General features: G+C 32.6%; 1 protein-coding gene across 5 annotated transcripts in view; it reads right to left on the bottom strand.

The window, feature by feature from the left end:
- Window positions 1–2,388: 2,388 nt before the first annotated feature.
- LOC112396007 (lysine-specific demethylase 6A-like) overlaps window positions 2,389–13,063 on the bottom strand; it is a 164,745-nt gene continuing 154,070 nt past the window's right edge. For 3 of the 5 annotated variants that reach the window (XM_024739482.1, XM_024739489.1, XM_024739493.1), the window contains 3 exons: window positions 7,909–8,035; window positions 4,353–4,523; window positions 2,389–3,247 (listed from right to left, as the gene is read on the bottom strand). In XM_024739482.1, coding sequence (XP_024595250.1) covers window positions 3,218–3,247; window positions 4,353–4,523; window positions 7,909–8,035 — 328 coding nt within the window. In that variant the 3' untranslated portion in view covers window positions 2,389–3,217. Of the gene's footprint in view, window positions 3,248–4,352; window positions 4,546–7,908; window positions 8,036–13,063 lie in introns of those variants that run through there. The other 2 variants (XR_003002486.1, XM_024739502.1) reach the window with 2 other exon arrangements.

The following is a 13,063-nucleotide window of genomic DNA, read 5'->3' as shown; positions in this document are numbered from 1 at the left end:
AAAAAAAAAGGCAGAAGACACATTTTCCCAGATGAACAACGAACACAGGGGAAGATTGTTAACCATCACAGAAATGTAAATTAAAACCACAATGAGGTATCACCTCTTGCCTGTCAGAATGGCAGCCATCAAAGAGACCACAAGTCACCAATGTTTGTGAGGATGTAGAGAAAAGGGGACCTTCCTACACTGTTGGCCAGAATGTAAATTGGTGCAGCCACTATGGAAAATGGTTTGGAGGTTTTTCAAAAAACTAAAAAGAGAACTACCATATGATCCAGTAATTCCATTCCTGGGTATATATATGCAACAAACCCCAAAACACTAATTCAAAAAGATACACGCACCCCAATGTTCATAGCATTATTTACAATAGCCAAGATAAGAAAGCGACCTAGGTATCCTTTAAGAGATATGTGTTTATAAAAAAGATGTGGTATACAGAAACAATGGAATACTACTCAGCTATAAAAAAAAATGTCGCAACAACATGGATGGGCTTGGAGGGTATTATACTAAGTGAAGTAAGGCAGACAAACACTGTACATCATTTATATGTAGAATCTAAAAAATAAAACTAGTAAAAATAACAAAACAGAAAGACTCACAGATAGAGAGAATAAACGAGTGGTTACCAGCAGAAGAGGTGGGGGTAGGGCAAGATAGAGGTAGGGAACTAACAGGTACGACTTACTATGTACAGAATAAATAAGGTACAAGGATGAATACACAAGGCATAGCCAATATTTTATAATAACTATAAATGGAATATAACCTTAAAAAACTGTGAATCATTATGCTGTACATCTAAAACTTACATAATATTGTACCTCAACTTTTCGAAAAAAGGCACACCGGAAAAAAAGAGGCTTGGGTGGAGTCTATGTTAACAAGTCTTACATATCCTGCAGTAAAATAATAACCACCTCCAAAATCCAATTTATAAAGGATATTAAACTGATGAAAGAAAATAGGAAACAGAAGACTTCTTTCATGTAGATATACGTCTAAGTGATGGTGGTATATTTGATTTCATGTCCTGTTCTCTACTGCTTTAAAGACTGTAAAATTCTGTGAAGTAAAATTCTTGACAGGCAATCCAAATAGAACTAAGGATTTTTTATGTGCAGGTAAATATAGTAAGTTCAATTTATACGAACCTTGGCAATAAATCATCTCAAAAAGAGATGAAACAGTAAGATGCTATGTAAGAAATACAAAATAGAGCTAGTTAAAAAATTGAGATGTAGCACTAATACATTATAATATAAACATAATACTTTATAAGTCTCCTGATGGTTACATTTTAACTTTCATTTCAAAAGTGTCTGTCTTGAGTTCTATCATATTTTGACTTTTGGACAAAAACCATTTACATGAAAATCAGAAAATATAGTTGTTAAAATAATATGAGTGGCATTTGCTAGTTTTCTTAACTAAAATGGAATTATAATTACTTCCTTTTGAAATTATATATACATGTGTATACATATGTGTATCTATATATGATTACTGTTCAGATTTCAATTATTGAAAAACTGTTACCTAAATTTAATAAAATATGCACAACTTTTTGTCTTTAAATTATTTCTAGAAAGTTATTTGAAAAAAGTACTTCATTAATACAATCATAAAGGCATTTCACCAGATAGGATTATAAATTCTCTAGACATTTGCATAACTTCATTTGTAGAACCTTACCAAAACTCCCTGGAACACTGTTATAAAAAAAACTGTGATAAAATGAGAATACAGGCCAAAAGCTTCAGCAAGTACAGGTAGAAAACAAGGAATTCTTACAAAATGGTTAATGGTTATTAATTAAGAGTAGTTTGTTCATATGAAGTAAAAAACCTTCACCTTGTTAAAATTTACTAGTGATACAGAACTTGAATATATTCCCCCCTCCCCTTGCTGAACCATGTTGTACAGGCAGAAAATCATGAAATTTTAAGTCATGTAATCCAGAAAATAAGTCACTTAATATATTTGTTCTTAGAGTGGAGACCATCATTCTGAATCTCCTCTTCATAATAAACAAGGTTTATCAAACCTACATCATGTTCTCTTTAAAATCTTAACTTCACTATTCATTTTCTACACTACACTTTTCTGGTACTTTTTTATTGGCGATGACTGCAATAACTGAAACCTAACAGATGAAAGACATTTACTTTCAAAATAAACATACTTTTGCAAGTAATACTTTACAGTAGGCACCTCAGAAACTATCATATATGTGAAAATTCAAAAGTTTTCTTTATCTTTTTACAATTATATATTGTATTATATATGTTATACATGTGTGTGAATATATATGTACATATAAAATATATATAATCAGATTTGAAAATGAATAAAATCTGGGTCTTTACAGAAAGTCTTTCTACAACTCAAACAGTGGAAAACCTTTGAACATTAAACAACTTTAACAAAAGATTCTGTACAATGCTAAAGTTTTATTTACATATACAAAATGTAAAAGGAGTAGTGTTTAAAATTACAGAACTCCTTAATATTTAACAGCAGGCAATCTCAAAAAAAATAATAACATTCCATTCACAAATATTTTCAAGCAATAAATATGTATTCATAAATAGTGTAAATCTGTATTAAGATTAGAAACAAAATCACAAATTTAAAGTTTATTCCTTAGTCTATGTGCAATCGATTATCTTTGTATCTTTTGTTATCAGGCTACTAAATTTTTTAAAAAGTTTTAATTTGGAACCATTATGGCCTCAGAACAATACAGAAAAACTTAATGCAGTTAAAAAATATTTTTCCCCTTTAATTTTTCACATTAAAAAAGTTAACCAAAGATTTAAATTTATTAACTATCTTCGCAAACAAATGGCCAGTGAGGACAGCGTATCTTCCCCAGGAAACTTCTGAAAGGATAAAATATAGATGAAAACTAATTTATCAGTCCAGAAACAGAGAAACAAACAACAAAAAAGGTATCATCGAGTCAGTAGTCTGTTGGACAATGCCAGTTTTGTCAGATACCATAAAACGTGATAATTATTACTAAGTAAAGCTGGATCATCTTGGAGCAGAAAAGTGCTCTCCTACATCCAGTTGTTTGACAATATTCTTGGAAGGTTGCATAGACATTAGCTTTTAGTCAGCACTCTTAAGAAGCAGCTACAAACCCAGTGGTGCAGAACTTTCCTGAAGATCAGAAAAGGTGTCATTTAATATTCATGGAACAATATCAAGAAGAGGAGGATGATACTGAAGGAGCCTAAAATTAAAAGTGAGGCGTATTAATTATTTTAGTATATCATTAATCCTTAAAAGTGTTCTCTAGTTCATGGCTATAAACAATATACAGCCTACTTATGAAGTGAGTTAGAAAGAAACACCAAGTCTTAAAGAAGTTCAATAGCCTAATTGATGTGCTTTTATTGTGTCCTTTAGGACCATATTTCTAAGAGTTCTAAATTATTACCCTCATTTTTCTGTACATCATTTAGTCACAAAAACTTACAGGACATACCAAACTGACTGCTAAAACATAGAATTTGTGAAAAACTTTAAAAATTTTAATTAAAATTTCATTAGTTATTGGTTCATGAACATTTCTCAGCTAGAGTATATATTGCACATATTTCTCATAATTTTTCTCTTTTTTAAGCAATCCTAACCACCATTCAATTAAAAATACTACAAACTAAATTTCAATATTTAGAACAAAAGGCACTTGACCAGTATTAACAACTCATGAATAACTGTAATTCCCTTCATAAAGCCATTCAAAGTCAAAAGTAAAGGTTGGCAACCTGTCTTTGAAATTAAAACATGCAGAATTCACAAACTTCTGAATTTAGTTTCATGCATCTTATAAACTGTACCATTAGTCAAAACCATCAAATATTTCCATGAGTTTAAAAGATAACAAGAACTAGGTCTTAAATAAATACAATTAAGCTCTGAAAATAGAAGAATATTAAAAACATAATGATTTTTCTTTAGATCATACCTACAGAATTAAGTAACCAACATTTGGTTTTATCAATTAAGCCAAGTAGCATAAAGACTATGATAATATTCTAAAAGTACACAAAGATTTTTAAATGTAATTATTGTTATCATTTAGGCCATTCCCACTGAAAAGGACAAACAGTAATATATATTAATTTGATAAAAGGCTTCCAAGTATGAAAAAGAGGAATATTTTCTTACACATCATCTATTGAACCAATGGAACCAATATACATCTTATTAACCAATATACATCTTATTAACCAATATATATCTTATTAATCCTTATAACTAGTTAGCAAAAACAAACACTGTTGCTTCACAACCCAGCTAACTATGTACTCTCACATGATGAATTCACTTACTAATGTAAACTGGTCATATACTTGCATGAGGTCCTCCATTTTGTATTCTTCTAGCACCACAAAATTGTTCAGATTTCCACTTGTTTTTCGTGCACAGTCATGGCAATGTACTATGTATGTCTTTTGAGAATTGCTTTCATTAGTGACAAAAAGAAGATCAAAAACCTCCACCTATTTTATAAGAGAAAAAGCACTGAACAGAGACAGTTGAATTTATTTGCACAACTTATAAAACTATGGAATTCTACTTTACATGAAAATGTGGACAATTATTTTTTGTCTAAATGCTGGAACTTAAAAAAGCCACAGGGTCGTATGTTTGAGATACCAGGTTTATTTTGTAGGACACCCAAAGACAAGGGTAATGTTATATACTTAGAGATTAAACTAATGGAATGAAATCCTCGTTATAATCACTAATTAAAGTTTAATCAAACATTTATAAGGATCAGCCTATTTTTATTTTCCCCAGAATATCAGAACAAAAATAGAAAAAAGTGATAATAATTTTTCTACTTCTTCATGATAGTATTCATAGTGTTCTGGTTTTGTTTGTCTCTCTCTCCTCACACTGAGCTCCACAAAGGTTGTGACTAAACTATTTTATTCATTTTTGGACTCTTAGATATCATAGTGCTTAGTTTGGAAGCAAACCAAACCAAAATAATAATAATAATAAAAGTAAAGGAAAAAAAGAAAAATGGAAAAGCGAAGGAAAAAAAGGAAACAAACACTTGAATGAACATGATGAGATTATTTTCAAGAGCCCAAAACTCACAAATGACTAATAAAGGGTATTCACTTCTAAGCCTACTATATTAAGGAAGATAAGTACAGGGTGTATTCATGAACTTTACCAAACAGAGAGACAATAAGTGCATCTTAGAAAGAATGTTGAGTTACAATGACTCCGCCAGGAAAATGGATAATAGACAGAATACTTGTTTTCATATACAGAATAGATTCTTATATATCTGAGGTATAATACCTAACCAGAATCTGTTGGCCTTATAATAATATACTTCAATAAGGCTATACAATAGTAAAACAGCCAACAGATTTAATCAGTATATCTCATAAGTGTAACACAGTTTCAAGATCTAGTTCAGACCTTTCCAAGTTCTAGGCAAGTGATCTGACTTCTGCTTGACTTGTTCAGTGATTAGAAACTCATCACCTCAAATCGTCTTGGAACAACCTAATTAAACTTAAAAGCTTTTGCACAGCAAAAAAACCCCCATAAACGATACAAAAAGACAGCACTCAGAAGAAAATATTTGCAAATGAAGCAACTGACAAGGGATTAATCTCCAAAATACACAAATAGCTCATGCAGCTCAGTATCAAAAAAACAAACAACCCAAACAAAAAATAGAAGACCTAAACAGACATTTCTCCAAAGAAATGACCATACAGATGGCTAAGAGGTACATGAAAACATGCTCAACATCACTAATTGTTAGGAAATGCAAATCAAAAGTACAATGAGGCATCACCTCACACCAGGTACAATGACCATCATTTTAAAATCTACAAACAATATATGCTAGCAAGGGTGTGGAGAAAAAGGAACCCTCTTGCACTGTTGGTGGGAATGTAAATGGATACAGCCACTGTGGAGAACAGTATGGAGGTTCCTTAAACAACTAAAAATGGAACTACCATATGACCCAGCAATCACAGTACTGGGCGTATATCCTGAGAAAACCATAATTCAAAAAGACACATGCACCCCAATGTTCACTGCAGCACTATTTACAATAGTCAGGACATAGAAGCAAACTAAGTGTCCAATGGCAGAGGAATGGATAAAGAAGATGTGGTAAATACAGTGGAATATTATTGAGCCATAAAAAGGAATGAAACTGGGTCATTTGTAGAGACGTGTATGGACCTAGAGTCTGTGACACAGAATGAAGTCAGAAAGAGAAAAACAAATATAGTATACTAACACATATACGTGGACTCTAGAAAACTGGTACAGAAGAATTTATACACAGAACAGGAACAGAGATGCCACATAGAGAATGGGCATATGGACACAGGGGAAAGCGGAGGGTATGACGAATTGAGAGATTAGGATTGATATAAATACACTACAATGTGTAAAACAAATAGCTAGTGGAAACCTGCTGTATAGCACCGGGAGCTCCGCTCAGTGCTCTGTGGTGACCTCCTAGCTGGGTGGGATGGCGGGGTAGAAGGGGGGTCCAAGAGGCAGGGGATATATGTATACATATAGCTGATTCACTTCATTGTACAGCAGAAACTAACACAACACTGTAAAGCAATTACAAAAAAAATGCAGAGTTCATAAGGTTTTCTATTACTATGAACAGGCAGTAACATACTTTAGGGAGCCCAATAAAAAGGTTGCGTTTCTTCAACTTGTCATCATTTGCCATTTGATCAACTATCCTGTTGATTTTATTTTCTAAACACTTCTCCCTTCCTTCTCCCTTTATTTTATATCCCTAACACTACCTATGAGTCTCGGCCCTCAGTTAACTTCTCTTAACACCATTCTAGGGATTTCCCTGGCAGTCCAGGTTAAGACTGTGCTTTCACTGCAGGAGGCATGGGTATGATCTGGGAACAAGATCCTACATGCCTTGTGATGCAGCCAAAGAAACAAACAAAAAAACAAATAAACCAAACACACTACCCATTCTGTAGTCTCCCAGCTAGGCTCTTCACTTTCTACCTCCATCCTCTTCAATGATCAACTACCACTCTCTGAAACATGTATCATGACTTGAGTCCCTTGCTCTAAAACTTTTAATGACCTTAGAATAAACATCAGATTCCTTAAATTCAAGATGCTCGCAAGCTACACACCATCTCTTACACATTCTGAAAATATGTGCTACATTTTCTAGCCACACTGAACTACTTAACCTCTTTATTATGTACACTACTTGTTTCCCCATCTGTAAAACCTAAAGATGCTTTATTCTCCAATTCAAGCCATTTTGCGCCTGCTGAAATCAAATTCATCCTTCAAGGGGCTCCGATGGTAATGTTAGAAGTCATTTTTCGTAAATATTTGTATAATAGTCTGTATATATGACCATAGTCATTACGGTTTCATATAAATCACATTTAGTTGTTAACAAATTGTATTATCCAAGTAGAATATAAGCTCCTCCAGAACAGCTACCACATCTTTATCTCTGTACTTTTTAAGTCTTGGTCACAAGAGAAAAAAATTAAAAATTTATGAAATTAACTACAAAGGACTTAACACTTATCAGCCTAGACCTATACTGAAATAGATCCAGTTTGCTGGCAACTGTGTACTTACTACGAATTGTTCCTGATTTAAAATCTGAGATGATAATCATATGGTAAGAAGGTATAACACAAATACCACTGTTAGGAGATACTTCTGAGTTAATATTTGATGAAATATTATACCATCAAATGAAAATTTAATACAATTGCTATGATAGTCAATTTCAATAAAATACATTAAAGTATAGGTAAATTTATAATTAAAAAACAAAAGAAACCAAACCCTAGAGAAACCACAACAAAACTGTCAATAAGAAGTTACCTCGCAAATGCTACAGTAATGCGCTGGTTCATGATTTGTCCGCCCATGCCATATAACCTCTTTTCCTGCTGTAATAAGAGCTTCCCTCAGTGTCTGACATTGCTTTAGAATTTTCATAAGACAATACCTATTATGGAGAAAAATTATTGTGACAACTGAATACCGAGTATTCTTAGCACAAAAGAAACACCAAATAGAAATAACTTTGACATTCTTGGTTCTAAGGTCTATTCACATAATTTTCCTTTTTTCAATTTTTCATATCTAGTAGGGCTAACAATGATAATACTAAAGCACTGAAAGTTGAGAACTAATATTTGAATATAAAAATACAATGCTGTCTACCAAAAAAAACCTCACATCTTATTTGAAGATATATTCTTACTTTTTACTTCGATTTAGACAACTGAGAGAGTTTCCCTAAGAGTCAATTTCTTCATCTTTGAAATGTTGGCAGGCAGACTCTCAACCACTGTACCACCAGGGAAGCCCAGGCTGACTCTTGATTACAGTAAGGTAAGAAGGTACATATTTACATCTAGATACAACAGAATTATTTTTATATAATTGATTTTAAAATTCTGGATTATGTAAAAAATTATCTATGAATTATGATATAAAATTAGTTTAACTATAGTACTAAAGGAAAAAAGGGTATTATTGTTTCAATTTTAATTTGAAGGTAGTATAATGGAATCTTTATATTAACACAAACTTTTTTGTAATTTACACTTTCCTTACGTGCATACTTCTGATGCTAACAATATATTGAATTCTCACAAAAAGTGCTAATTTTTCTATAATTTGCTGTCACCGCTCAGAATTGTCTATTACAGTTGCCACAAATGTGTCTCAAAGTTCTCCTTTGAATGCAGAGCTGGACTACTTGATCTAGGAGGTACATTTCAACTCTAAAATTATCCTAAAAAGCACAAAATTGGTTTAGCAAAAATGATGTCACAACAATGTCTGTGAATAGTATAACTGCCTGGAATCATGAACAGATTAACTTGGACCTCTTTGATATACTGAATTGCTACTAACTTAGAATTTGGAATGTATTATTATTACATAAACTATTATTTGAAAGAAATGATATTACATTAACAGTATCTGAAACTATCTTCCTTATCTTTATAGGCTTTTAGTCTTTTTTTCCCATTAGAATGTAGGATTAATTAGAGCAAAGGCTTTGTCTATTTTGTTACCTGCAGTAGGACTGTGCCTGGCATAGAGTAGGTATATAACAAATATTTGATTACCAAGCAAGAAAGTAAATTCTACAATATGATAATAGCAGATTTAGATTCCCTTAATTTATATTTCTATGCTATTTGTTATTTACCAGGTTAAACTATTATTATCCATTTTTTAAAATCAAAGAATAAGTCTGGAATAAATTTACTTTAAGTAAAATCTTGTTCATTTATTTAAAAACATAAAATAATAATATTAAATCCAAACTTGCATGAAAATTTTCTTAAGTACCATATAAAATCATACCACTTTCAATTTGCCTAGACAAATTCTTTTCAGTTTTTAAGATACAAAGCCATGCCTTACCTGTATTTAGATATCGAAATAAGAAAAGCTTTGTAGTGTGGTGTGGTGTGTTTTTGCGTGTGTGTTTGAAAGAAGTGCTAGGACAAGCAAGAAGTAAAAATTCAGTTCTGGAAAGAAAATATATATCACACTAGACATAGCATTTCTTGATGTCCTCCTACTACCCTTCTCCACTATGGTTTCACCTCTGGGACCAGACACCTTTTCACATAAATACTGCTTCAAGATATTTATTTCACAGGAAAATAATGACTAAAACTCTGAAAATTTTTATTTGCACAGACAGCAGTGCTCATAAACTTAACAATGCTATCATGTGGGAAAATAAAATGTTAATATTTTATTCATGAAGATAGCATTCATGAAGGGTTACATACATTAGGCCACCTAAGTTTTATGCTACCTAAGCCCACTGTCAGAGGCATTATTGTCTACCCCATTTTACAAACAAGGAAAATGGACAACAGAAGGGTGAAATTTCCCAAAACAAGATCCCAAATGATGCAAATACTGGAATAAATAAAAGGCTGACTCAATATTAAAGTCTCTCTGACAACAATCTCAGACTGTCACCACAATTTTAGTAGATGGTATGGAAATTAAAAACCAAGAGATGCCTTGCCTTTTCCAGCCTACCTTACTGATAGAGGCATGTACAAAAAGTGAGTCTAATATATGGTGATAATTGTGGGCATACTACGAATCATTGTAACTGGCTTCATTTACCATTCAACTACAAAAAGAACACTTGATATTTATATTACAAAGTTGAATCAGTACCAAAAGATCTCATCTACTACATTATCGTTTAATTCAAGGATTTTATCAAAAGGAATGCTCTAATATTAATGACCATATGAGTTGCATGAAAATGAAGAAAATCAAAGCACGTAATAAATTTCAAATATCTTCAAACATCAATTATAAATTGAAGAGTGAGGATTCCCTTAAACTTTCAATCAACTCATTTTTTAATTAAAACCAAGAAAGGAGAAATATTTATTTTGGAGAATACAGATAAAAATCAAGAATAAACAACACCTCCATTAACTGTATTTTAAGCTTTAAAGTACATATTTAGTGTCCCCTCATGATACAAAAATAATACTTAGAAATAGGGAAGGAAATTATTTTTCAGCTATCCAAGGAAAAATATATACACTCAACTTAACCCCAATCTCAAATAGTGACCAAAGAAACAGTATTGTATATCTCCTGATATGATACAAATAGAAAACACATTATCTCTTTTCAAAAATGTTTAACCTGAATCTAATGTAAGGAAACAACCAGACAAACCCAAAATGTGAAACATTCTAAAACGCACCTGGCCTGGTTTCTTCAAATAAAAAGACAATGTCATTAAGAACGATTCTTAAAAGAGACCAAAAAAACATGCCATGATTGAACGACTCCAAAATGAACAGCCAAATACTATATTCAATGTGAACTCTGAATGACTCTAAATTGGGAATAAGAGAGGACTAAAAAGAAGCAATAGCTTTTAAAGAACTTTTTGGACAGGTGATAAATTTTAACTACAGATAATATGATATTCTGATTTTAGTTATCTTAGGTGTGACAAAGCTACTATGGCTATGAAGGGTAAGGCCCTTATTTTTAAAAGATGTAGAATAAATTAGGCAGGGTTCCATAGATAGTAAGTAAATGTGGCAAAAACTTAAATGGTAAACTAAGATGAAAAATCTATCAGTATTCACTGTACTATACGCCAACTTTTCTGCAGGACTGAAGAAGTTTATACAATAATATAATTCAACTTGTGTAATTCAATTTTTGTAGTGCAGCTATGTTTTGTGGTAAAATTTACATTAAAAATATATGTCTTAATATGGAAAGATACAGGAGTTGAGTAAATTAAAATATCAGTGGACTTAAACTTTAAGTACTATTAATGTAGTCTTTCTGTGATGTTTTAAAAATAGCTAATAGTTCAGAAACTTCAGCATCTCAAATCTTAGCAGGGATTATATATAAGCTAGCTCCAGCTATCAGTCCTCTATACTAGGCAACAGAGCTATCTACCCCTCTGAGTGTTTATAGAAATTTTTCTTTAAACATTCTATGAAGACTTTAAATTCTGCATGTTGAAAAAGCCAGGCTGTAACATCATTATCAATATCTAACTCATTCCTCTCCTTATTCTTTAGCCACAATCTCAGTGACAAGAGCAAATGCTGTGTTACAATCCCGAATCAAGCAAAACAGATTCCTCCCTTATCTCAACCATTCAACCATGAAATATATCTTATTTTATTCTCTAAATTCTGGCTGCCTCTTGTCTGAACAGCAGTAATTACCTTTCAATTCATGCCTATATTCTTCCTATCTTCATCATACTGTGGCCAACTGATCTAACTTGCAAATTTGATTATTTTTACTTCCAAAATTAAAAACCTTTCTCATTAGCAACTGTTGCTGATGTGAAACATACCTGAAATTTTTAGCCAAACAGTTTATATATGTTCCATAACTATTATGAATGAACAAGTTGAGCTTAACAGCAAAGACACAGTTTTAATTCTGATCCACATCAGGAGAAATTCAGTTCAGTTGTAACATAAAAGGATTTGTGAAAAAGTTTTGACAGTAATTTAAGTCAAAAGAGAAATTTATACACTGAGATCAGTTATTACAGTGATTCCTCAGGGTTTAGGATTAAAATCTTTGAAGTCAAGTCCATTGCATTCTAAACTGACAGACAATGATAATCAACATAATGAATATGCTTTTCACTCATGATTCTCCTTGCTGCCATTTTTAGGTGGTATTTGGAAGAATATGAAGTAAAGTACGAATGAAGATTAGTCCAATATAGTAAAATGGCTAAGTTGTAGAAATCTGAAAAGATGTACTAAATCACTAAGTCACACAACAGGCTTTCTGGCTTTAGTATGCACTGATACCAAACTTGAACTAACTACAAAGGAAAAAAATTAAGCATCTTAGAGAGTAGTTTAAGAAAAGAAAGATAATTCAGTCTTAAACCAACAAAAAAATCAGTAGTTGGAAAGTGGAAATACCCTTGCCATTTTAAAATCATAGTGCAAATACAAGCTAAGTGGCAAAGCACTTATAGTTTAGTTACACCAAGTATTCCTAAGGTTTGTAAAACTCATTTGGTGTTTAAATCAGGCTACTATAGTTATTACGTAGCTCATTTACAGTGCCCATTCACATTTCACTACAGAATTATTAATATGCTTAAGAATGCTGTCCTATACCCTGCCAGTATGGGTGGTAGGGAAAAATATGTATTTTTAAAAAAAATTTTTTGGCTGCATTGGGCCTTTACTTCTGCGCCCATACTCCCTCTAGTTGCGGTGAGCAGGGGCCACTCCCCACTGCAATGCTCGGGCTTCGCTGGCTTCTCATTGTGGTGGCCTCTTCTGCCGTGGAGCACAGGCTCCACGTGCGTGGGCTTCAGTAGTTGTGGCACACAGGATCCAGAGCGCAGGCTCAGTAGTTGTGGCTTGCAGGCTCTAGAGCGTAGGCTCAGTAGTTGTGGTGCATGGGCCCAGCTGCTCTGCGGCATGTGGGATCTTCCCGGACCAGGGCTTGAACCCACATC

The sequence above is a fragment of the Neophocaena asiaeorientalis genome, unplaced genomic scaffold (genome assembly GCF_003031525.2).
Source record: "Neophocaena asiaeorientalis asiaeorientalis breed wild unplaced genomic scaffold, Neophocaena_asiaeorientalis_V1.1 scaffold855, whole genome shotgun sequence".
NCBI classification, from domain to species: domain Eukaryota; kingdom Metazoa; phylum Chordata; class Mammalia; order Artiodactyla; family Phocoenidae; genus Neophocaena; species Neophocaena asiaeorientalis.
This window is presented reverse-complemented; position numbering and strand designations above follow the sequence as displayed.